The sequence below is a fragment of the Vipera berus genome, assembly GCF_964194415.1.
Source record: "Vipera berus genome assembly, chromosome: 1".
Lineage (NCBI taxonomy): Eukaryota > Metazoa > Chordata > Lepidosauria > Squamata > Viperidae > Vipera > Vipera berus.
The window spans coordinates 342,057,319-342,084,768 of NC_138202.1; the positions used below are offsets into that span (position 1 = coordinate 342,057,319).

Consider the following 27,450-nt stretch of genomic DNA (forward strand, 5'->3'; position numbering starts at 1 on the left):
AGAGGACTGGAAAAGAGCTGACATGGTACCCATCTTCATAAAAGGGGGGGAAATGGATCCAGGAAACTACAGACCAATCACCCTAGCATCAATATATGTTGAGAGTGGAGAGAAGAGCAACAAATATGATTAAGGAGCTGGAGGCTAAAACGTATCAAGAAATTCAGCTTCTTCACTGATGGGAAGAGTTATTTCCTCAACCGTCTTCGGGTCTTCCAAATAAGTTTTGGTCCCCTTCCTTTTGCGGTCTTCTTCCTTAACATTCTGCTTAAATTTTCTTTCTTTTGATAAAATAAACTGATTATATATTAATAAAAATAGCTAGATGGAGGGAAGAACAGAGAACTGAACATGGCATTCTCACCAGTGGCTAGCAGCTAGTCATACTCCCCTACGTGTTCTTAATATTTTTATATGAAAAATCATTCCATTGTATAAATCAAGAATAAGGTGGATTGGGGCCAATACCAACTGAAGACTCAAATATCTAAATATCTAAAAGGCAATGTGCTCATCACAACTGGTAGAGTTCTGGTTCATCAAATAACCTGTTATACAAAGCATCTACAAGAGCCCCGAGAAATAATTTGATGTATATTTCTACCTTTTTAATGGCTTATAGAATGACAAACTTGCTACTTGATTTGTTGAGCAAGATAAATACAGTGCTGTTTCATGTCCATTTCACATAGCAAATATCAGGATGTCAATACATTGTAGCAATACAGAGAAGAATATGGAAGCTCCTTTGGATAAACAATTCAATTCAATATCCCGTTATTATTGACAAACTGTACATTTATCTACAAAAATTGCAAGTGACCTCTGACTTTAGTTAATCCAATGCACATTTCCTCCATTAACCAACACTATACGAGTGTCCCAACCGAAGGATCTGAGTCCTCCAAAAGTTTTTGACTTAAGATCATCTCCGATTGTAGATCATGTTCTTTCGGGATTTTGGGAGCTGAAATCCGATAAATCGGGGAGGCAGATTCTGTTTGGAGAAGGCTGATACTGGTTTTTATTTTCCATTCCTCTAAAAACTGAAGTGTTCTTTCCATTTTCAGACCTTCTGCAATGTTCAGGAAAGCCAATTGTGGATCAGGAAGCCATGCCCATGCCATCATTTAGTCCGTTGCCTGATGTGACTGGACTTCCTTTTTTCATTTCCCAGTTCCTCAGGTCTAATTCCGCCTGAACTCCAAAAGGCTGTAAAAGAGGACACTGTGAGAATCCCAATATAAGTACATACCATGTTTTCCCAAAAGTAAGACCTACCCTGAAAATAAGCCCTAGCTTGATTTTCAGGGGTGGACCTAATATAAACCCAACCCCCAAAATAATCCCCAGTTTTGGGGTGAGGCACACACCTAAAAACCAAACTAGGGCAGGGGTAGGGGGGTAGAGCTGCTCCACACACCCCACATTCACTTACCTTGCAGCCAGGCCTCCTCTCAACGGCCCACTTCTTCTGCTGAGAACCGATTGAATCCATAACTCGGTACTCAGCTGAAGAGGCCTAATTGCGAAATGCAGGCCAGAATGCAGCTACAGAATGAAGCTGCTCCTTTGGCCGCAGAAGAGGTTGACTGGCAGCTGTCGGTGCTAGAGGTGAGTATAAAAGACATTCCCCCCCCCCACAAAAAAATAAGATTTGGTCTTATTTTCAGGGAAACACGGTAGCAGGAAAGCCTATCAAAGCAGTTGTGATTTACAACCATTCATTCAGCAACTGTTTGAAGTTATAACAGCACTGGGAAAAGTGACATGACCTCACACTTATGACCATTACAGTGTCCTTGCAGTCCTGAGATTGAAATTCAGGTGCTTTTTGTATCTAGGATGTATTTATGATGGTTGCAGTATCCCGGGATCACATGATTGCAACCTTCCCAGAGATCTTCCATTAATCAAAGTCAATGGGGGAAGCTGGATTCAATTAATGAATGTATGATTCACTTAACAACTGCAGCAGCAATTTGCTAAATGATAAAAGCAAAAAAAAAGATAATAAAATCAGACACAACTCATTGAACAGCCACATCACTTAATGATGGAAGTTCCAGTGCCCCACGATTGTGGTTGTAAGTCAAGGACTACCTGTAACTACAAGTCTGTAGTAGTAGAAGTTACAAGAATATCCATTAATTAATTTCTATACTGCTTTTCTCTGATAAGCAATGAGCTAAGTGTTCAACAGTGGTTTGAGAGAAGCACACTTTGGAAGTTTTCAGATCAGTGTGTTACCAGAATACTGTTCAGGCTGCAGATGTATGGCCTAAATTTAGGGGGGGGGGAAACAGTCATGCAGGCTAATTCTTCTTAGGATTTGTACTACAGTATCTGATAGAGACAGTTAACATGTTTTATGACAAAAATTCTCTTCCCAGAACAAGTCATTAAATGTGTTCTAAAGGCAATCATATCTTGGAACACTCCAAATCCAAACGAGCAATACCTGCAACCACATTTGGGTCACTGAAACTGCCCATCCTGGGATGGAAAGATTCTGTCTATCCCTCTAAACTTACTTAAGGGAAGGACCACTTTATCTCCAAGTTTTTCAGTCAGAGACAGGCCTTCTGAATTTGTTCACTAGGCACCAATATTCTCACATATACTTCCCATGGAATAGCTCCAATTCTATGCCTCATCACACTTTATTAATCATTCAGTTAAACTTTAAATGAGACTCCTACAACCTGAAAAGCAAAATTTTGAACTCAGGTGTTATCTATTTACAGGACTGCCTCTGTAAATAAAGGCCATATATCCATTCTTATAAAATAAAATATTGGGCCGTTAGTCTAGAGCTTTGTTTAGATAAGTCCCCTCCCACCCAAGTACTGTAAACAAAGAAACTAGAAAATGTAGTGGGTTTTTTTTAGTTTTGTTTTTACTAAAACAGGAGCTGTTTTGTGAAAATGCCCATGTGGAGCAAAACTCCAAATATGCCCATTACTCTAAGACAATTAACTTTTCCATGTTTCCTGTCCCTTCCTCAGTTATGCTTGAAAATTAATTAAAAGTACAGGCCTATCAATATGAAGGACAGGCAGGATATGTTTTTTGCTCAGAATCCAAAACCACAAATTAGCTGTAGCTCTTAGAGCAAAGTCAAAGTCCCTGACAAATTGCAGTTGTTCCTGTCTTTTCATCTGTGCTTCTTAATACAGTTCTTAACATTGTCCCATTTCTTAATAGTACTAATAATTAGCCTTCCTTAGTGTTCTATTTCTAGAGTGTCTCCCATCAGCTCCGGCCAGCATCAGCAACTGACAAATATCACATTCATACAATAGCAATGAATGCTGCCATGTCTACTACTGCATTAGAGTGTGCCCACATAATACCGTATATACTTGAGTATAAGCCGAATTTTTCAGCCCACTTTTTGGGCTGAAAAATTCCACTTCGGCTTATACTCCAGTCAACAAAAAAACTTACCGAGGACTTGCGCGCGGCCGAGGCTTTGGTGCTTCCGGGATCGCGCGCACCTCTCCCAAGCCACCGCCATCCGGAGACCTGCCGAAGTTTGGGGAGGTTTGGGGAGGTGCGCGCACACCTCCCCAAACCTCCCCAAACGTCGGCAGGTCTCCGGACCTCCGCGCCTTGCCTGCCTGCTTCTTTCCGCAGCGGAAAGAAGCAGGCAGGCAGGGCGCGGAGGAACGGAGACCTGCCGACGTTTGGGGAGGTTTGGGCGCCTCCCCAAACCTCCCCAAACGTCGGCAGGTCTCCGTTCCTCCTGCCGACGTTTGGGGAGGTTTGGGCGCCTCCCCAAACCTCCCCAAACGTCGGCAGGTCTCCGTTCCTCCGCGCAGACCTGCCGACGTTTGGGGAGGTTTGGGCGCCTCCCCAAACGTCGGCAGGTCTCCGTTCCTCCTGCCGACGTTTGGGGAGGTTTGGGCGCCTCCCCAAACGTCGGCAGGTCTCCGTTCTTCCGCGCAGACCTGCCGACGTTTGGGGAGGTTTGGGCGCCTCCCCAAACCTCCCCAAACGTCGGCAGGTCTCCGTTCCTCCTGCCGACGTTTGGGGAGGTTTGGGCGCCTCCCCAAACGTCGGCAGGTCTCCGTTCCTCCGCGCAGACCTGCCGACGTTTGGGGAGGTTTGGGCGCCTCCCCAAACCTCCCCAAACGTCGGCAGGAGGAACGGAGACCTGCCGACGTTTGGGGAGGCGCCCAAACCTCCCCAAACGTCGGCAGGTCTGTGCGGAGGAACGGAGACCTGCCGACGTTTGGGGAGGTTTGGGGAGGCGCCCAAACCTCCCCAAACGTCGGCAGAAGGAACGGAGACCTGCCGACGTTTGGGGAGGTTTGGGGAGGCGCCCAAACCTCCCCAAACGTCGGCAGGTCTGCGCGGAGGAACGGAGACCTGCCGACGTTTGGGGAGGTTTGGGGAGGCGCCCAAACCTCCCCAAACGTCGGCAGGTCTCCGTTCCTCCGCGCCCTGCCTGCCTGCTTCTTTCCGCAGCGGTATATAAACTTCAGGATCTGGCCTTCTAAAGAACAGTCAGGGTTGATCTTCTCTAGGACTGACCGGTCTGATCGCCTTGCAGTCCAAGGGACTCGCAGGAGTTTTCTCCAGCACTAGTTCAAAGGCCTCAATTCTTTGGCACTCAGCCTTTTTTATGGTCCAGCTTTCACTGCCATACATTGCAACTGGGAAGACCATAGCCTTGACTATACACACTTTTGTTGACAGGGTGATGTCTCTGCTTTTTAGCGTGCTGTCTAGATTTGCCATGGCTTTCCTCCCCAGGAGCAAGCGTCTTTTAATTTCTTGGCTACAGTCCCCATCTGCAGTGATCTTGGAGCCCAGGAAAATAAAATCTGTCACTACCTCTAAAACTCTACTAACCTTTCTTTAATTTTGGTGCCTTCTAGAATTATGGACTACAATATTCATTACGCTCAGCAAGCATGTGACTTGGCCATGCAGGTTGAGACTGAGGGGAGTTGTTAGTAAACATGATGGCTAAGAATCATGCAGTCCATTATATTTGGATGAGTTGGACTATTATTATAATCCAGCTCTTTCAGAGGTGACAAATTTGGGAAAAGCTATTTTTCCTGGGAATGGGACTTGAATGTGTTTAATATGTAAGATAACTATTATAAATGAGCCCAGGTCTCATATTTATTTCTGTGCAATAATGTTTTCTATCCTACTTCCTAACTATTAGGTTATATTGTTGATAAATGACTGCCTTTGGCTATATTGGCAAGGAATTCTGAAAGATGTATTTCCAACACAACTGAACATCACTAAGTTAGAGAAGTTTGATATATGGAGGCCACTGTTTCATGTTTTCACCTGTCGAGAAGATTTCATCAAAGATGCAACTTGACCTGCTTTCTCACAATTGTCTTTTCTCTTCTCCAGCAGCAGCCTAGTGTTAGGTATGAAACTCCACGAGCGACCCAATGCTGGTTTAAAACCACCGCCAGCATCTCTGGTCACATGATTTGTCAACTAAAAGACAACAGACAGTTAGTTTAGCCATCACTACAGTCATCAGGTGAGGACCAGCTGTATTCTAAAAGGTTTACGGGGCCCACTTTTTTTAAAAAAAAAAACCATCTTAAAAGTAAAAAGTAATGCTGGCGGCTGATGCTTTGCTTTACTAAATCCAAGTGATACCTCCTCCCATTTTTAGATTAAACTTATTTTAGGATAAAAGGCAAGGCAATGGCAGCAGACTTAGCGTGTTAGCTGATCTAGCTCCCACTAGAAGAGCAGAATTACAGCACTCATGCACACATAAAGCCAAAAGCAAGCATAAGTAAAAGCCTGGTCCAGATACTTACCAATATGGCAATCCCGAATTCTTTGGCAAGGGTTTTCATCTCCCTAGCCAAATGCATCATGAGGGCCATGCCTACAAAGGGAGAACGAGAGATCACCATGCTTAAAGCTATACAATTCTCTTTATTCATTGTATTTCCCCTAGACCAGGGGTAGGCAACCTCGGCTCTTTTATGACTCATGGACTTCAACTCCCAGAATTCCTGAGTCAGTTGAAGTCCATGAGTCATAAAAGAGTTGAGGTTGCCTACCCCTGCCCTAGACCCTGGGGGTTGCCCCAAAATATACACCCATCTAGCAGGACAGAAACAAGAAAATCTTTCTGTATCACATCCATGGCTGGAGAAGCCTTTCAAAATGGTATGAACTAGGAACAGCGAGCTCTCTGATTTCAGATTTTTTTTTTAAAAAAGCAATCAGTTTTTTAACCAGCTGGAGGAAGTGTGAACCTACAAATGCTTATTTAGAATTCAGTTGTGATGCAACACACCTTCAAGACACCAAATGGGGAAATGATCCCTTAGATCTTGGGTGACTTTTTCCCCCACAACCTGAAGGCCATCATTTGATAGATGGAGCATCTGTCAATAATTGCTTTTCTGAGTTTTTGTAAGCTTCTGCTTGAGTCGACAATGGAAATATTTTGTACCTTGTCTTGGGGGTGGGTGGGTAGCACATTTGTGAACCAAGTTTATAACATTATAACATTATTTTTTTGGAACAGCATGGTTAGCAAACATGTTGTTGTTAGCTGCGAAGTCGTGTCCGACCCATCGCGACCCTATGGACAACATTCCTCCAGGCCTTCCTGTCCTCTACCATCTTCTGGAGTCCATTTAAGCTCACGCCTACTGCTTCAGTGACTCCATCCAGCCACCTCATTCTCTGTCGTCCCCTTCTTCTCTTGCCCTCCATCTTTCCCAGCATTAGGCTCTTCTCCAGTGAGTCCTTCCTTCTCATTAGGTGGCCAAAGTACTTGAGTTTTAGCTTCAGGATCTGGCCTTCTAAAGAGCAGTCAGGATTGATCTCCTCTAGGACTGACCGGTTTGATCGCCTTGCGGTCCAAGGGACTCGCAGGAGTCTTCTCCAGCACCACAGTTCAAAGGCCTCAATTCTTTGGCGCTCAGCCTTTCTTATGGTCCAACTTTCACTGCCATACGTTGCAACTGGGAAGACCATAGCCTTGACTATACGCACTTTTGTTGACAGGGTGATGTCTCTGCTTTTTAGTGTGCTGTCTAGATTTGCCATGGCTTTCCTCCCCAGGAGCAAGCGTCTTTTAATTTCTTGGCTACAGTCCCCATCTGCAGTGATCTTGGAGCCCAGGAAAATAAAATCTGTCACTACCTCCATTTCTTCCCCATCTATTTGCCAGGAATTGAGAGGGCCAGATGCCATGATCTTGGTTTTCTTAATGTTAAGTTTCAACCCAAGTTTTGCACTCTCCTTCTTCACCTGCAACAAGAGGCTCTTTAGTTCTTCTTCACTTTCTGCCATTAGAGTGGTATCATCTGCGTATCTTAGGTTGTTGATATTTCTTCCGGCAATCTTAATTCCAACTTTTGATTCATCTAGCCCTGCCTTTCTCATGATGTGCTCTGCATATAAGTTAAATAGGCAGGGCGACAGTACACAGCCTTGCCGGACTCCTTTCCCAATTTTGAACCAATCAGTGGTTCCGTGTCCAGTTCTCACTGTTGCTTCTTGGCCCGCATATAGATTTCTCAAGAGACAAATAAGATGGTCTGGTATGCCCATCTCTTTAAGAACTTGCCACAGTTTGTTATGATCCACACAATCAAAGGCTTTAGCATAGTCAATGAAGCAGAAGTAGATGTTTTTCTGGAACTCCCTAGCTTTCTCCATGATCCAGCGTATGTTGGCAATTTGATCTCTAGTTCCTCTGCCTCTTCGAAATCCTGCCTGCACTTCTGGTAGTTCTCGATCCACATACTGCTGAAGTCTTGCTTGTAGGATTTTAAGCATGACTTTACTAGCATGAGAAATGAGTGCAATGGTGCGATAGTTTGAACATTCTTTGGCACTGCCTTTCTTTGGAATTGGAATGTAAACTGATCTTTTCCAATCCTGTGGCCATTGTTGAGTTTTCCAAATTTGCTGGCAAATTGAGTGTAGCACTTTTACTGCATTGTCTTTTAAGATTTTGAATAGCTCAGCTGGAATACTGTCACTTCCACTAGCTTTGTTGTTGCTCAGCTTTTCTAAGGCCCACTTCACTTCACATTCTAGGATGTCTGGCTCGAGGTCAGTGACCACCTCATTGTGATTATCAGGGACGTTAAGCTCATTCTTGTATAGTTCTTCTGTGTAATTTTGCCACCTCTTCTTAATCTCTTCTGCCTCTGTTAGGTCCCTGCCATTTTGGTCCTTTATCATGCCCATTTTTGCATTAAACGTTCCCTTCATTTCTCCAATTTTCTTGAAAAGATCTCTGGTCCTCCCTATTCTATTATTTTCTTCTATTTCTTTGCACTGTTCATTTAAGAAGGCATTCTTATCTCTTCTAGCTATTCTCTGGAATTCTGCATTCAATTGGGTGTATCTTTCTTTTTCTCCCTTGCCTTTCGCTTCCCTCCTTTCCTCAGCTATTTGCAAAGCTTCCTCAGACAGCCATTTTGCTTTCTTGCATTTCTTTTTCTTTGGGATGGTTTTGGTTGCTACCTGTTGTACAATGTCGCGAACCTCTGTCCATAGTTCTTCAGGCACTCTGTCTATCAGATCTAATTCCTTAAATCTATTTGTCACCTCTACTGTATATTCAACAGGGATATGATTTAATTCATACCTGACTGGCCTAGTGCTTTTCCCTACTTTCTTCAGTTTAAGCCTAAACTTTGCAAGGAGAAGCTCATGGTCTGAGCCACAGTCAGCTCCTGGTCTTGTTTTTACTGACTGTATAGAGCTTCTCCATCTTTGGCTGCAGAGCATATAGTCAATCTGATTTCTGTGTTGACCATCTGGTGATGTCCATGTGTAGAGCCGTCTCTTGGGTTGTTGGAAAAGAGTGTTTGCTATGACCATCGTATTCTCTTGACAGAATTCTATCAGCCTGTGCCCTGCTTCATTTTGCACTCCAAGGCCAAACTTGCCTGTTATTCCAGTTATCTTTTGGCTTCCTACTTTAGCATTCCAATCCCCCATGATGATAAGAACATCATTTTTTGGTGTTAGTTCTATAAGGTGCTGTAGTGCTTCATAGAACTGGTCAATTTCATCCTCTTCAGCACTGGTGGTTGGGGCATAGACCTGGACTACTGTGATATTGAATGGTTTGCCTTGGATTCGAACTGAGATCATTCTGTCATTTTGAGGATTGTATCCCAGTATTGCTTTTCCTACTCTTTTATTGACTATGAAGGCTACTCCATTTCTTCTGAAGGATTCTTGCCCACAGTAGTATACCTGATGGTCATCTGAATTAAATTCACCCATTCCTGTCCATTTTAGTTCGCTGATACCTAAGATGTCAATGTTCAGTCTTGTCATCTCTTGTTTGACCACGTCCAGTTTTCCTTGATTCATGGATCTTACATTCCAGGTTCCTATGGAGAAAAAATCTTTACAGCATCGGACTTTCCTTTCACCACCAGACATATCCACAGCTGAGCGTCCTTTCGGCTTTGGCCCAGTCGCTTCATTCTTTCTGGCGCTACTAGTACTAGCCCTCTGCTCTTCCCCAGTAGCATATTGGACACCTTCCGACCTGAGGGGCTCATCTTCCAGCGTCATATCGTTTTGCCTTTTGGTACTGTCCATAGGGTTTTCATGGCAAAGATACTGGAGTGGTTTGCCATTTCCTTCTCCAGTGGATCACGTTTTGTCAGAACTCTCTGCTATGACCTGTCCGTCTTGGGTGGCCCTGCACGGCATAGCTCATAGCTTCATTGAATTACGCAAGCCCCTTCGCCACGACAAGGCAGTAATCCATGAAGGGGTAGCAAACATAGCAATTATATTAATACAGGTTTAGGATTTAGTTGTGTAAACCTGAGAATCAAATAGCAATTGCACTTAGACTTATATACCGCTTTATAGTGCTTTACAGTCCTCTCTAAGTGGTTTAGAGTCAGCATATTGCCAACAATCTGGGTCCTCATTTTACTGACTGCGGAAGGATGGAAGGCTGAGTCAACCTTGAGCAGCTCAGAATTGAACTCCTGGAGTGACCAGTGAGTTAGCCTGAAGTACTGCATTCTAACCACTGCGCCACCATATAATGAAGAGTGTCAATTTGGTCTAATTATTAAGGCAGCAGCCTAGTAACAAGGAGACTGTGAGTTCTGGTCCTGCCTTAGCCATGAAAGCCAGTTGGGTGACCTTGGGACAGTCACTTTCTCTCAGCCCAACCCACTTCACAGGGTTGTTGTTGTGGGGAAATAGGAAGTAGGTGTTGGATATGTTCACCATCTTAATTTGTTTACAGAATAAATTTATAAAAATAACAAAGAAGTATGTTTATTACTAGCATGAATGAAAGGTCTAATGTCATTCTGTGACAACTTTTACTGTGCTGGACACGTAAGAAAAGTTTTCTGGTTCATCTCTTGTAATTTCCAACCACAGAGACTGAAAGATTAGTGATAGTGAAGATTAACATATTATGTTTATTTACAACTATTGATATGCCATAAGGCAGAGGCCTCCAACCTTTCCGGGCTCGAGGACTGGAAAGGAGAGCAACTTCAAAATTGGTGTGTGTGCATGCGCACGCACAAGGCCACGCACACTGGCGTGGCACTGGGGCCCCGTTCACACGAGGCATGCGCTGATGTCATGCTCATGTCTGAACAGCCGCACACCCCCACAGCGGCTAGCAACCCATTCGTGCATATGCAAACGGGTCATGCAAACCACCCGGACTAGCGGTGCATGCTCAAATGTGCTGCAGACACCCCCATGTGCTAGCATTCCCATTTGTGCACACGCGCATGCGCAAACAGAGCCACAGGCACTAGCATGAGTGGGAGGAAAATGCGCACCCACACATGCGCGCACCAGCTGGCCAAGAGACTGCAGCCCAGTCTCGAGCCATGGACCATAGGCTTGGGGACCCCTGCCATAAGGAATCTTTTCTAAAGAAAATTAATATTCTTTGAAAGAACAGATACTGAAGCTGAAGTTCAAATACTTTGGCCACCAAATAAGAGAAGATTCACTGGAAAAGACTCTGATGTTGGGAAAGACTGAAGGCAAAAGGAGAAGAGGACAGCAGAGCATAAGATGGTTAGATTGTGTCATCAATGTAATGAACACGAATATGAGCAGGCTTCAGGAGATATGAAGTACAGGAGGGAGCCTAGCATGCTACGGTCCATGGGGTTGCAAAGAGTCGGACATGACTTAGCAACTGAACAACAACAAACCTCAACAAGGAAACTTAAATATTGTAGTGTGGTCTTTTGTGATCTTTGTGTACTATACCTTTATGTTCATACTTCTCTACTTCATTCATATGAAACTTTATTGCTACAGAACTTTGAACGTGCAGAAAACAGATTGTCACACTGAATGTCATCAGGGAACCTGTGCGATCTTACTTCTCTTAGCCTTGCTAATCTCTCTATTGTCCTCCATGTTTCAAAATGTTATATTTTTAACTCTTTAAGCCAGGGTGTCCAACTTTGGCAACTTTAGGACTTGTGGACTTGAGGTTCCAGAAGGGAATTCTGGGTGTTGAAGTCCACAGGTCTTAAAGTTGCCAAGGTTAGACACACCTGCTTTAAGCTATGGACCCATCTAGGATATGATACTGCAAAACAATAGGACCATTAATGAAGCATATTAAGAAACATTCTCCGTGATGATAGATGTACACAACTGACCATCGGGCTGCCGAAGTCCCAAGAAAGGGCAAATTACAGCAGAAATGGAATCCACAATAAGTAGCTTTACTGGTCCAGAGGTGCTGAGTATCTTAAAAAACAATAATAAAAGCAAAAGGCAAATGAAATAAAATTACAAATACAAATCAGAAATTACAAAAAACCAATGGGTACCTTTCCCTGGAACAGGAGAGTAGGTGGGGAAGATGAAACATTCAAAAACTCAACTTTGCTTATAGCTTAAAGCCATGGGTTCACATGTCCTATATGTTATCTATGCCTAAATTCTGCACCAGGAAATACGAGTCTTAGATCAAAGGCATCTGAATAGGCTGGGAGTTTGCCTATTTTAATTATATTGAATAGATCTGTAATCATAGCCCTCTTCAGGAATTTGGGAGAGCAGAAAAAAGCTAAATGGAATGGTGAGGCTGTGGTGGGGATTCACCATCATGGGCTAGGAAAGGAAAGGAGAAAGTGGGACTGGCTAGTAAGACGGAGAAGGGAATGATTAGGTAGTCACTATTAGATCATTATTGTTTTAGGTCCTGGATGTTCCAAGACTGTTCTGCCTGCACAAAAATCCATTTGGAACACTTTCCTGCAAGGCATATTCAATGCTAGATCCTTCAGTCCACCATCAGTTTTCTCCACATTATTTCAAATGTGATAGAAAACTCCCATTTCTCCCTCCTCTTATGCTAACTGTTAAGTGATAGCCATATACCCACCAAAGGTAAAAGATCTGTTTACACCAGGAGAGCATCTTTAGGTTGGCTAGGAAAAGGTTAAGACTGACAGGAAGCCAAAGAAGGGATGAGAAAGGACCTCTGACTGAAGATTCAACTTAGTATGTGGTAGTACCAGTCAAGTTATAAACACTGGAGGACAATGCAGAGTCCAATAAATAAGATTGATTTTTTATTGACAGGTATGTACAATTTCTATTTTGATTTACAAAATACTAAGAAAGAAATATGAGGTTTCTTTCTAAGAACAAAGAACAACCGAGCATATATGCAGTTTTTGGTTCTAGTTGCTGGGAACGAGAAAGGCGGTTATGAATGTGCTAGATAGCAGAATTCCAGTCCATTCATCTGAGAAATGACCTCTCAACCCAAGGAGAAGGACTTTAGAAAAAGCATGAACATTGGTTGAATGCAGAACACTGTGCAGGATTTATTTCACTGCCTAATAACAGTGGTGCAGAGAATCACTGGAAAGTTCACATCAAGTTGGAAAAGATGGAGTCAAATATTAAATGGCTAAAGTTAACAATGTCTGTTGCCGTCTCTAGCCATTTAATTGTTGACTCCATCCTGCATGTGTGTTGCAACTGAAAAAGTTAGACCAAACTGAGTGACTCTAGTCTTCCCAGTTACTTTAATGGTGAAAAGCAATATTCTGAATAGAAAAGGAAAAATAGAGGTTTGAGTCCCAGTAAAAGGGATTAAGTCAATCAGGAAACCATACAATACTAGCTTTGCTCTTTTGTGTATTATCTTTATCCCCTTCCTTCACCTTCAAATCTCTTGCCTGTCCAGGCACATCCAAAGACCAGCTCACCTGCTGGTGACCCTCGTTGTGCAGTCGCAAAGTGCGATAAAATAAGACCACGGTCACATGGTCCATTCCCCTTCCCTTCAGATTTCCCTGATCAAACATTAAACAGTGGGCCACTCATGCTGGCAAATATTGGGGATAATGGCCAGCATGACAATCCAGCCTTTTTAAAACAGGGAACACAACTTGCCGTATCCTCCAAAAGTTTCATTTTTAAGGTTAAAAAAAAAGGCAGAATTTATTAATACAATTTATATAGCTGCCCATCTCACAAAAGGAAAAATATTAAGTAGGTAGAAGTATAGGTGTGAACTGTATTTCACTGATTTAGTTTAATGTTAAATCAAAGCAAAACAGAAACCTGAGTAACTTTAAATCTTATTTTAGCCCTACTTATTATTGGTGTACAATCAATCCCCCATCATACCACTCAAACGCCAGGCTGGCTCTTGGTATAAACAAATGTTATCTACCCTGCCCTCCTCACTCTTCTGGCACCCCTGTATTCTGATAAATCCACAAACAGCAAGCACTGGTCATTTAGCACCCACCTGCTGGGCCATGTAACTGCGGACTTCCTGTAGCACATCAAGCATTTTGTAGGCATCAAATGCACGAAAAACCTGGATCCTCCGCAATGCCTCAGCCTACAGGGTAATGGGGTAAGGAACAGGGTAAGGTAACACATCACAGATGTCCCTGTCAAGTTTGCACACTCACCAGGATAAGGGTCAAAAAATCATGAGTAGCCACAATCATGTGATCAAAGCCTCACCCCACTATTTTGACTTTTCTTATATCCTTCTGGAGATACCCAGAGGCTCAACATTCTTCAGTGGAACCATCTTAATGCTATACATTAATTTAACGTTGCTTTTGAGGACTCAAAGTCAAATACCTATTAAGTACCCAGTATCAGTAAATATTTAGGTTAGACCTGCCCATCTAGAACTCTATTGGGATTAAAAATTAAAAATCCAGCATGGTTTAGGGGTGGGGGAGGACTTTGAAGCCTATGGGGTATTGATTAACCTACGACTTTGCTCTCCAATATTGTCCCTTTTAAACTGACTGAATTACAATTCTCATAATCTCCACCAAATCAATACATTTTTGTTGTACAGAATTGCAGTTCAAGGCATTCAAAGAGCACCGGATTGGGAAAGGCTCCACCTTGGCAGAGATGAAATTCAAACTCAGAACTGTAGTATTTGCTTCATGACAAAGTCCTTTAACAATTATGCCATTACAACACTCAGCCTTTCAGTGCTGGCAGAAGGAGGCTTTGAAGCACTGTGAGATAAGCTCCATTCTGGTAATAGTTTGGAAGCCTTTCACCAAATCATATGATATTTGAGAGCAAAGCTTCCGAATGATCACAAGAATGGTGCTTGTTTGCAGAATGGCACAAGGCAACCTCATTAGGAAGGCCATACCATGAATATTGAGGGCAAGAGAAGAAGGGGACGACAGAATGAGGTGGCTGGATGGAGTCACTGAAGCAGTAGGCGTGAGCTTAAATGGACTCCAGAAGATGGCAGAGGACAGGAAGGCCTGGAGGAAGGTTGTCCATGGGGTTGCGATGGGTCGGACACGACTTTGCAGCTAACAACAACAACAACCATGAATAGCCTGGGCAGGCCTGTCAGCAGCTACAAAATACCCACAAAGATAAGTAGGGTGTACTGCACACACCGGTGGGCCCTGTAATTGGTCGAGGCCTCCCGGGCCTGGTGGGATGTGGAGCAGACAGAGGCCTCTGGGCTGCAGCAACTTTTCATACGCAAGTGGGGGAAATGAGTGGCTGAGATGGGGGAAGAGATAGGCAGCTGGGCCTAGATGGTGTGCCCCTGTGGTTGTAACTGTCAGCGGATTTCCAAGCATCCAAATTTTGATCAAGTAACCACAGTGGCACTGCAACGGCTATAACTTCAGGCCCAGGTTGCAAGTCTCTTCGTTCAACACCATCACAATTTCAAACGGTTGCAGCTGAACTGGGTCTCTTTTATTCTTATCTTTTATTCCAGATAATGACCTGCTCACCCAGTATTTAGTAGTTAGCATCCTATTACAGCTTAGAACAGTGTTCTTTAAGCTCAGCAACTTTAAGAACTGTGGGCATGCTGCCTGGGAATTCTGGGAGGAAGTGCCCATATCTTAAATAGTGGTCCTCGACATACGACCACAATTGAGCCCAAAATTTCTGTTGCTAAGCGAGACAATTGTTCAGTGAATCCTGCCCCATTTTATTACCTATAGTTGTTAAGGGAATCACTATAGCTGTTGAGTTAGTAACAAGGTTGTTAAATGAATCTGGGTTCCCCACTGACTTTATTTATTTATTGAATTTATTTGCTGCCCGTCTCACAGCGAACGACTTTGGGCAGCTTCCAGCTTTAAAACATCAAAATCCTAACACATAAATATCTTTAAAAGAATAAAAATAGAAATCCCAATCAGAATTAAATATTGTTAAAAGACTGGGGGGGGGAGGGAGGGACTTTGCTTGTCAGAAGATTGTAAAAGGTGATCACGTGACCTTGGGACACAGCAATGGTCATAAATATGTGTCAGTTGCCAAGCATTTGAATTTTGATCATGCGATCACAGGGATGCTGCAATGGTCGTCCATGTGAAAAATGGTCATAAGTCACTTTTTTTTCAGTGCCATAGTAACTTTGAACAGTCACTAAATGAACTGTTGTAAGTTGAGAATTACTTGTATTATACATCCCAGCTGAGAGAATGTTTCATTATTTCAGGGCTTTTTTGTTTGGCCAGTGAACTTAAGAGACTGAAGATACTCTTCTAGGTACCACCACCCCACAACAAGTACTTCCTGCTCAGCTGACCTGCTCCTCCTCATCCTCAGTTAAGCAATTCAGTAGCTCCAGGAGACGGGCACTGGTGAAGCCCCCAGTTGAGTCAATGTACAGGACAGTCTGCTTGAGACTATGGGATACATTCGCAGCTACAATGAGGCACACCTAGAGACACAACAAGAGGCAGAGCTTAAGACTCTCATGTGATTTCTGAAATTAGGACGCACAAAGGCAGCCTTTTGTAGCCTGCCTTCCAAAGGTTTGGGAAAAGCCAGCCAATCGCAAACTGGGACTTCGACTCTCAAGATTTGTCACAGATGATGAATCTTGACTTTGGGGAGCATGAAATGGCCGTTATTTGGAGTTCAGATAGCATGACAGGCCACAAAGCTAGAATACCGAGCTGCATACAAATGGAAGCAAAATGAGTCTGCATCCAAGCAGGAGGAAGAGGAAGAGGAGAAAGATGGACAAATATATTTATTCAATATATTATCCAATATGTTTAGCTAAATGGTAAAAATTCCCCAGGGGTGAGCACCTGCTTAGAAAATACCCTCTTTCTCCAAACTTTCAAGCAGAAAGTTTTTCTAAGGCAATACTTGCTAGCACACATACATATACGCATCATTAAATAAAGACATAATGGGTGTTTTTTTTTTGAGGTATGCTACTTTCCTTCATAAGCAATTTGCTTTCTTAAAAGGAAACCATTGTTCTCATCCTTACAAGTGAAACCACACAGTTAATTTTTTACTACTCTTGGACTAATACTTGGACAGGCTGCTTAGAGTCAAGGAGAAAAACACTTTGGGTTGGAAGTTACTCCTCAGACAATTTACACATGAATAGGAAAAAGTTCCACTACACTGACACCACTCCACAAAGCAAAAGCAATCATTGTGCTTTTCCCTGAATATACCCCACTGAAGCCAGTACTTATAGGAACATCATAATGTGGTTTGCTTTGGTTTTGGCTTATGATGACATAGGAACCCATCAAACTATGGATAGCTTAGCATGATATGTGAGCAAGGTCTAATTTCAAAAGGCAGCCACCTTGTTTTGCTGCTTTCCTCTCTTTCTTCCCCATTCTTTTGTGTTTCACCTTCACCCTCCATATCTGATGTCTGAAGATTCACTGCACAGAGTTCCAGGAATCCAAATCCAATATACCTACAGACAGCAGGTCAGGGATGGCTGATATTATTAAGCCCAGAGGTAGAGACTTGTTCCTTGTGATAAAACTCATAAAGACTACTCCAAGAGACCTTGTGATTAAAAAAAGGTGTTCTAATGCATTTATATTAGGGGGTGAGGGAGAGGAGAAAACAAGTTGCTACGGCTTTGGGAACTGTGCCAAAATGTCTGCTAAAATCAAGGATTTTGCTACAAGGCCATGCTTCCGCATTCAGAAGGCCCCCAAAAATAAACACATTTTAAAGAGGCAGGAATGGATCGTTACAATGAAGTTATGTTTGTAGGCAAGCTCAGTTTGGGAATGTACCAAGCTGAGGGTGCAATGACCCACAAACACCTATACCTACACCCAACACATCAAAGTTTTAGGCCGTTTGCAGAAAAACCTGGCTAAATAATCAGGCACACAGAAAAATTGTTTGATCTATGTCTCAGGAGGGAGAAACTAGCCAGCCACAACCATCAACTTTTAAAATATACTAAGCTCCTTCTTTAGCTGGCTTCCACTGCAGCACATTCTCCAGTTTGATAGAGGACTTAATGCCCTTAAGTGCAGTAGAGAAAATTTCCCTGGTACTAATAAAAATGCCACTGGCAGTCTGATCAGGTTCCCTATGTGGAAATCTTGTCCTGAGGCTCAAAATACCATGCAGGCGAATCTTCTGACGATCCCGTCTCTGCAAGAAAAGCTGGATTTCAGCTCCTTAAAGCAGGGTTCTTCAAACTTGGCCCTTTTATGACTTGTGGACTTCAACTCCTAGAATTCCTCAGCCAGGCACGCTGGCTGAGGAATTCTGGGAGTTGAAGTCCACAAGTCATAAAAGGGTCATGTTTGAAGACCCCTGCCTTAAAAGAATAGGACTCATTGATTCAAATCCTGCCCTCCTCCTCCTTTCATATAAGGTAAACCAATATCCATTGACAAAACTCCTACAGGGAGAACCCAGTATATCTTTGACAACTTGTTAGCAATGTTGGATCCATCTCCCAGATAATCTTGCTTGTTGCAATGTACCAGCGCTCCCTAAATATATACATCTATGTTACAAAAAGCATTTTGCTAGCATAAAGCAAAACAAATGTCAAAACCAGAAAAGTCGTTTCTTGTTGGGCCTTTGAAAAGGCGAGTCTACCACAGTTGACAGTGGTTGAGTAAAACATAATTTTCCTCATGTTAGTATACATATTACACCTTTATAAGATTGTGTTCTATCCAAAGCCCAATGAGAAGGTAAGAGACAAATTGTTTGATAGTCAAATATGTCAAGAACAGCCAACCTGAGTTTTTCCAGCACTGGGTGCTCCAACAAGTTCTGTCAGTTCCCCCGTGTATATACCAGAGTCAAGAAGTTTGTCCAAGCTAAAACAGCAAAAGGAGGGGGAGGGGGAGAAATGAGAATTTCAGGACATGTGCACCCGTTTTCATCTTGCCCTTTTTCACATATGTCTCCCTCTCAGGGTCTTCTCTCCCGAAGGACAAAAGAGCAGCCGGAATAGGGTCTCTATTTAGGATCAGAAATTCAATTTTGCTGCTTGTCCAAAATAAAGAAGACAAAGCAAACCAAAGAGTGACTACCCTGCCAGTTTCATCCCTGGCAAGTTACCGTTTTCACAGCAGCTCATCTGCCCACCAACCCTGCTCAATCCAGAAGCTTTCAAACGTGTCACGACTACAGCTCTTGTCATTCCCAACCACAATGATTATATTCATTGTAGGCCAATCTTTCTACAAGCAGTTGGGAAGGGGAAGACTGTCCTTTCCCATATTAAGAGGGGGGAAAAAGAACTTACAGCCAACTAGGGCTGAATGGATGGTTGCTCTGGGCAAAGAACTGATCCATAACAGGCAGGATACTGTTTAATGTACTTGGATCCAGATTCAAAGACTCCTCAAGCACAGAAAATTAATTGGGCTATTTAAGGGCAGTCATTATCTCTTAGTTCACTTCCCTCAACTGGTTGTTATATGGCTATTTATTTATTTATTAGATTTATAACCTGCCTTTCCTGGAATCACCTTGAATTTCTGGAGGAAAGGTGAGATATGCATCTAACAGAAAAACCAAGTATTGCCAGTTAAAGCTCATGCTTATATTCATGGGATTGTTAATTCTCATCTTCTGCTCACTATAGATCTAAATTGAGCTGCTGTGTTTAATTAAATAGGTTAAACACAACATGCCCAGACTTCCAGGGACTCGGGTGCCATATAAATTTAATAAATTATTATTTTTCAAACACCTATCATTGAATAGACAGCTATAAAACAGTAAATGATTACTTTTATTCTTACACTTTATTTCAAAGAGCCATGGTGGCGCAGTGGTTAGAATGCAGTACTTCAAGCTATTTCTGCCAATTCTCAGAGTTCAAGGCTCAAGGTTGACTCAGCCTTCCATCTTTCTGAGGTCAGTAAAATAAGGACCCAGATTGTTGGGGGCAATATGTTGACTCTATGGGGATTATAAAGCACGGTGAAGCAATGTATAAATCTAAGTGCTATTGCTATTGCACTTGTATTTATTTATTAAACTTCTATACCACCCATCTCGCCAAGACAATTCTAGTAGGCAGCTTAGTCATTCAATAAAAATACCATATAAAAGAATAAAGCTCACACAGGTAACCTTCAGTTAAAATTCAATACATTTTCCTTCCCCATTAATCTTTCATCAGTATATGTGGTGATCTTTCCCTGCTTTTGCTCTCACAATACACTATGAGAAAGAAGCCTAGGGAACGTGGCTCAAGTCTCAGCCCATTCCTATCCTCCTCCTCAGTTAACAGCAGTGCTATCGTAACAGTTGACACGGTGACTGAGACAGCATGAACTGCTTATCCAGTCAACTGAATCCTAATTGAATAAGCCTAACTGAAGCCATACAGAAGATGTAAGGACTTCTGGGGTCCATACACAGAATGAGCCACAAGTTAGTGAACTTCATTTGAACCTAGTATGATTTGTAAAAAAAATGGAGTGAAGTAAGTGTGGTCTAGTAGTTAACTGTAATTAAATATATGGTACAGCCACCAGCTATATTCTGCTTTTCAAAAAAAAACCAATGGAAAACTGCTCTTTTACTTAGCTCTGCAAGGATGTGGAACAATGCCCCCTGCATCTCTGTGGTGTAGCCCTTATATATGTGAGCTTAAAAATTATTGGAGCAGGTCTGTTTTAGATAGTTTGTTCCCCTCAGCAAAACACAGTGTTCTGATTAATCACCCCTTGCCTTTCGATTCCAGTAGACAAGATTGCTGTGGTGTGCTTCAACTCTTCATAGAGATCTGCCCCATTGACTGGGAAGGAGGAAAACTGTGCCAGCAACACCCGTCGTACTGCAACTAAGGTCTGTAACAGAAGATTATCAATCCCTTACCAGCTGCAGCTTTAGCATTAGCAACAAGGGACAAAACAACCAGCAGCTGGAGCGGGGTTTGTCAACTGTGGCAACTTCCTGAGGTATGGTTGTCAGTATCCAGAATTCTCCAGCCAGCATGGCCATGACTGAAAATTCTGGGAGCCCACACATCTGAAAGTTGCCACAATTGGGAAACCCTCAGCTTGATGAACAAAAGGCCTTCTAGGTCAATATGCAGGCCAATAAATTAGTATACCAATTAGCATTAGGGATACTGTTCTCCATTGTGCCCACCAAAACCCCTTACCTTCCTAATTAAAGCAAACATTTTAATTAATTATTTTTTCCCATTTACTCTAGATAAAGTAGACCTCAGACCTAGAACACCGCAGCTACAAGTCAGCTTTGTACTGCTCAACAGCCAGCTGTTACTGAAGGAAAAATAAACAACCCAGAATTTAGGGGGCAGCTTAGGGGATGAGACCAGGGGGCTAGAAAGGTCAACAGGGGAGAAGGGAGGAAATGAGTCAAAGGGGTGACAGAACAACAACCAGAGCAGGGGTCCCCACCCCCAGGCCATGGCTCACTACCAAGCCATGGCCTATTCGCAACCAGGCTGCGCAAGTGGTGGGCCAGTGCACACGCACATGTGGGCACTTTGACACGCGTGAGCAGCGGGCCAGCGCACACATACGCAGCTTGACTCGCACGGTGACATGCATGTGCATGTGCGCTGGCCCGCTGCAGCCCAGTTCTCCTCTCCTGCCCCCAGCTGGCCCGCCAAGCCACAAAGGTTGAAGACCACTGGAGTATAAGGAAGAAGAGGAAAAAAACCATCCCTATGCATGTAAAATTATACAGAAGGGGAAAAGAGAAACCCCCCCAAGTAATTTCTGGTTAGCCAAGGAGCATTAGCTGCAAAGTGTAATGACACCAAAAGACAGCATGTGAACAATGACATTTATATGCCACAGTTGACCACCCTTGCTGATTGCATCATCATTAGCCCTCTCAACCCCATCATGAAGCTTAGTTCTGAGAGAGTTAAATGGACAGCTACACAGTTTAAATGTTATAAATAGTATTTATAAACCCAGGTTACTCTTTTGAATCTCTACTATGTTCATGGCCCTAAAGATGGGTACCCCTTAAATAGCACCTCACAGATCAGTCTTTATAAAACCAATCACAGAAACCATTTCAAGAGTTTCTCTTTTTTTTTCAAGTTCTACAAAACAAATATAAATGTTCCTCCAATCACAATGAAATCTCAGGGGATATTTATTTGTTTTATTAGGACTTGATCAGTCAGAACTATGCAACATTTTGTGTGGTGAAATATGTAATAATCATCTGTACAGACTCCTTGTACTCACCTTGTATGATAAAGAATACGTCTGGGCAATTTCCTCCAGATCCGATGAGACAAGATCAACCACTATAAAACATTTGGGAAGATAAAGAAAAAGGAGATGAAAAATAGGAAAAAGCTTCATCTGGGGAAAAAAAACCTTACAAACTACCCAACAATAATACAAAAATTCTCTTCCATCAGACTATACACCCAATTTACCAAGACTCTATCTATGACCTACCACTGGCTCTCTCATCATTGGATCATATATTACAGGTAGTGCTTGATTTACGACCATAATTGAGCCCAAAATTTCTGTTGCTAAAGAAGACAGTTCTTAAGTGAGTTTTGCCCTATTTCACGTTTTTTGCTGCCATTGTTAAGTGAATCACTGCAGTTGTTAAGTTAGTAACATGGTTGTTAAATAAATCTGGCTTCCCCCATTGACTTTGCTTGTCAGAAGGTTGCAAAAGTTGATCTCATGGTCCCAGGACACTGAAATTATCATAAATATGAGTCAGTTGCCAAGCATCAGATTTTTTATTATGTGACCATGGGGAGGCTGCAACAGTCATGTGAAAAATGGTCATAAGTCACTTTTTTCAGTACAGTTGTAACTTTGAACAGTCACTAAATGAAATGTTGTAAGTCAAGGACTACCTGTATTAGCCCAAGGATCTGGGTTGTTTCATCCTGGCTTCAAACTGAATGTAAATTCAGCCATTTTGACTCAACAAATCATGGTTAAAATAAATACTATTTTTAACGGGAGTTAATAATTATCTAGTGGGTAATTTGGGCATATCTTGGGAATAGTGGAAAACTTTTAATTCCTTCGTTGTAGTCAACGATCCAGTGTGGGATCACCATTGCCAAGTCTGGGGGTTTTTTGGGAGGTGATAACATTATTCGAGACCAAGAAAAGGGGAAACTGGATCAACAGTTAGAACCACGGGCTTAGCACAATGCGTCAATGCAGAGTCTATTGTGGATTTTAATGCTGCTTTGCAATACTGCTATGGATTCCTGGGAAATGCCATCACAAAACATGTGAAAGACCCCCATTTGGTGAAAGCTACTACAATACCTCTACCTAAAACAAATGAGAAAGAGGGGGGCCCTGAAAAATATATATCTCTGGTTTATCCCATTCACAACTTTTTAATTTTATTAAAATATTTTACATAAGTTTTAATAACTTGAGAAACAAAAATAGAAAAAAGTAAATATAAAATAATGAAAGAAAATGTGAGCAATAAAAGCAACTTCTGATCTTCTTTGCAAAAGTTAGAAACATGTAATTGCAATCTTCAACATCCAAATTACATATTGTAGTTTCCTTCTTCCTTCTTTAAAGCTTTTGAATCAATAAATCCCCAATTCATTTTTATCTATTTTTAGCAAAAACTCCATAAAGTGATTGCAGTCTTTTATTGTCAGTCCTCCTGGATACACTAGACAGGAGACATGATAAGATGAACTAATTCTACTTTATTGTAAGGCTACATTAACAGAATCATGCAAATCTGAAGGCACCAATGTCTAATCTCCACTTTTAACTACTTGATTCATTAGAGCAGGCCTTTCCTGTTTTTTTTTCCCTCTGACCTTGAAGTGACTGTGGACTCCTGCCTCTCAGCTGGTTGTTTCCTAGGCTGCATCTCCTCCTCTCTTTCCCCAAGGTCATCCATACATTCCATTTATAAAAGTCATTTTTGTTCCTTCCTCGATCAACCTATCCCACCACTGCTCTGAATCCTTATCTCTTCCCTTAACCTCACCCTGATAATTCTTCCAACCACATTACACTTTCTAGCTACACAAAAATTAAAATTGGAAGAGATCTCTGGATTCTCTGAAGAATCTGCTCTGCTTGCATAGCCAATGTAACCCCTAAATTGTGGGACAACTTGCTCCTTATTCTCAGCCACCCAATCAACTACCTGTTTTGATGCCATTGGCTTTCAATACCTGCACCATTTCATCCGAGAGGCCAGGACACAGCCCCGCACGAAGGATCATACCTGGAATGAGACTAGATAGAAAAGGCAGACAATTGAATCGTTTTTTAGCACCATAAGTGAGACCTGCTAGTATATTTCACCTGTGTCCCCAGAATCATATCCCTTGTCATGTAGGAATGACATAAAGGCTTTGCTTTGATACAGCACAGAAACAGCACTTTACTCAACAATGCCTTACTGTATAAAACTGCATGCAGACAATTTACCAGTGAATTAGATTCAGTGGAGTAAGGTCCAAAACAGGTGGACAAAGCCAACCCACAACATAAGTCTTAAGATGTAGCTGGGTTCACAAAATGGACCAGTCTTAACTAAAATAGCTTGTTGTGGGAACTCAGTCATTTCCCTAGCAGAAGATGTGAATCAGATCATCACATTAAAGCAGAATATAATTGGCTTGGTTAAAATTACTTATATTAGTTGTGTTTCCCGGGAGGCTGCTTCAGGCAGGGTCTCCCTTCCTAATTCCTTTGAACCATTTGCTAGCACAATTGCAGCAAAGCATAAAAGCAGCACGAAAGTTTGATAACTGATCTCCCCCACAATTACCACTTTTTGCAAAAGTTGCAAAGAGAAAAAGCACGCAGCAACACTAAGTCAAAGAAAATATTTACCTAACTTGACTTCAGAGGCAAATAAGCCCCAACCCCTTCCCCCCCAACCCCCGCACCTTCCAACTCATCTGTAAACGCTTCACTTTCCCCGCCGTTTTCTCTATTCTGATTCCTTCCTAGAGCGATCGCTGCTCCACATCCTGTTTAGCTCCACCTACTGGCTGGACCCTGAACCTATTACCATACAGTACACATTAGTAATCTTTCCAGTAGTTTGATAGAAAATTGTTACACTGCAGGTATACTATAAGTACGCTTCTTCTGAGCAGTGTTTGGCAAGTAAAGTTTGTTTAATGTGATGTGCTAAGCCAGTGGTAGTTTGTGTTTGCACAACGCACTGTGCTATAAACTTGATCATCATATTTGGTGCATGTTCAGAAAACTGAATTAATTTCATTAGCCCTGAGATAATGCAACTATGAGTAAGCAGTCATGCAAATTTAGCAAAAATTGGAATTGTTCTTTCTATTTGATTACGAATGTTTAAGAAACTAGTCATGGAAACACTTAAAGTGAAATATATGATTGCACGTAAGGATTTTTTTTACTGTTTTGTGTTTGTGGACTGATTTGGAAATTTGAAAACATACAATGATAATTTTTGCAAACTAGCTGCTGGACTGCCCATTCGCCAATGGATGGCCTGGGAGCATTTACAAAGCACTGGATTACCAGAATTATTATCTGTCCCTTTTTAGCCCAGACAATGCCATTGGGATAGTCCCTATTATCATTATTCATTTTCTGGGCAGGTAAGCATGTGTTCAAATAAAACATTATGCTGCAGGTATCCATCACTTTTATGCTTTATAAAATAGACCACCAGTCACAGCTGCAAAGATCTAGAATCACTAGGGAGAAGCAAAAAGTTACTTTTGTGGGAAGTCAGCCCCCCCAGAAGGAAATATTAAAAGGGCAGAATATTATATTTCCTCAAAGGATCTTAAAGAGGCAGAAAAGCATAACCAGTTTTTTCTTAATAGCCCCAAGTTTCCCTCTCCCAAGCAGAAACCAGCTCTGTAGAAATGCAGATGAGGCCCCCAGCTAGAAGCTTAGGAAGACAAAGACACCTAAAAACTACATACCCCACTCAAACTCTAAGACAGGATATAATAGGATTAACCCACAGATGCCAAAGGGGCACACTCAGACTCGGGTCAAAATACATGACACAGGAAATACAAAGCCTCAAACAGGAACACGAAACAATTTCAAGAGCCCCAGAGGGTATAAAAACCCACTCCCTACATGTGCTCTCTCTCTCTTTTCTTCCAGAGCCATCTTTCTGTCTGGCTCTCCTCTTCAATAAACTGCAACCTTCTTTCTAAAGCAGTCGCCATGTTGTTTATTCCCAGCTTGGACTGAACCACAATGAAGACTTTTTCTTCAACACTTTATAGCACCTCGTTACTGCCCTGGTGGATAGCATGAGCTTCCTTAGACAGAGGATATAAGTGAATAATGTATGTATTGATGTAGTGAAAGCTAGTTTAATGTAGTGGTGAAGACACCAGGCTAGAAACAGGGAGAATTCTAGTCTTCCCTTAGGCACAGAAGCCCACTGAGTGACCTTTGGCCAGTCATTGTCTCAGCCGTAGCAACAAAGATACTTCAGAAAAATGTTGCCAAGAAAACCATAAGGACTAATCCAAGCAGTTGGCAGGAGTCAGACTGATTCAAACATATGCACAAGTATTATCTTTTACTTATCTTTTGTTTCCAGTTCCATGAATATACTTACTCTACAACAAACTCATTTAGATTTATATATTTCCTTAGAAGTGTGTTTGTGTGTGATATATAATGACATTTAATACTTTGTTCTACACACAGAGCCATCTTCACGTTTTAGTGCAAAAACCTTCTTTTTTGTATTTATATCCTTGCATTTTGCTCTATTAATTCCTTTGTTTACTTCAATTGTCTTTTTCACAAGCTTCACATTAAACTGACGTGCTTCTTCTTGGATACGTTTTCTTATGGTCTTGCAAAGTTCAATGTACTCCAGTTTATTAGTGAAACTTCCAGTATTCTTCATTGTCCATCATTTTTTCATTAAACTAATAGTTTCATCAGAGATTTTTGACTGTACAAAGTGATTTTCCAGTGGTGCTATAGATGTAGCAGATTCAGGGATTAAACTCAAAATCGCTGTTCTCCTCTAACATCTCTTTATTTTTATTTTTTTTTATTTTTTTGTGACATCTTTATTGTTATGTATGCAGGCACCTGCATAACAACAGCCACCAGGGGGCGTTGGCCTGAACGGTTTTGGCGGGAAACCCAGTTTCGGTGGGAAACCTAGGGCCAACCCCATTGGCTGTCCGCTTACCTGGCCAGGTATTTAAGGAGGCCAGGTAACCCTCATTCCTCAGTTCGCTACCCCACTCCAATAAAGAGCTGAACTCACACCCCGGCTGGTGTCTTTCCTTGCGTCGGACCCACTACACAATATTTATCATTTTCATATACTCTTTTTTACAGTCTATCTTTACTTTAGCTTCTACTATTCTATGGTCACTTCCAACATTAAAACGATTGATCACAGTACAATTGCGAGACCACTTGCTGCCATTATCAACCGCCCATCGCCCGGTTCGCTCCCACAGAGTCGGCCTCCTCAGGGTGCCGTCGGCCAGGCAATGCCGGCTAGTGACCCCCAGGGGGAGAGCCTTCTCTGTGGGCGCGCCGACCCTCTGGAATGAATTGCCCCCGGAGCTGCGGACGACCCCTGACCTTCGGTCCTTCTGCCGTGACCTGAAGACGTGGTTGTTCCAACAAGAAGGCCTGGACTGACTACGGTTTTAATTAGCTTTTTACTGGTTTTTAAATTGTCATATAATTATTGTATTTATTGTTTAAT

The 27,450-nt window shown here is 42.2% G+C and overlaps 1 protein-coding gene across 3 annotated transcripts; it reads right to left on the reverse strand.

Annotated features, from left to right (window-relative positions):
• Positions 1-593: 593 nt before the first annotated feature.
• On the reverse strand, positions 594-24,676 carry RAD51D (RAD51 paralog D). 3 transcript variants are annotated; one of them, XM_081344979.1, is made up of 11 exons: positions 24,588-24,676; positions 23,893-23,973; positions 21,972-22,033; positions 20,467-20,585; positions 18,515-18,596; positions 16,067-16,201; positions 13,766-13,861; positions 11,652-11,742; positions 5,811-5,881; positions 5,317-5,475; positions 594-1,212 (listed from the first exon to the last, which is right to left on the reverse strand). In XM_081344979.1, exons 2-11 carry the CDS (start codon positions 23,969-23,971, stop codon positions 1,105-1,107), a joined length of 1,002 nt encoding a protein of 333 aa, XP_081201105.1. In that variant the 5' UTR covers positions 23,972-23,973; positions 24,588-24,676; the 3' UTR covers positions 594-1,104. The 3 variants fall into 3 exon arrangements, with proteins under 3 accessions (XP_081201105.1, XP_081201107.1, XP_081201106.1); XM_081344981.1 differs by lacking the exon at positions 16,067-16,201; XM_081344980.1 differs by lacking the exon at positions 24,588-24,676 and having other exon boundaries at positions 23,893-24,004.
• Positions 24,677-27,450: the final 2,774 nt, after the last annotated feature.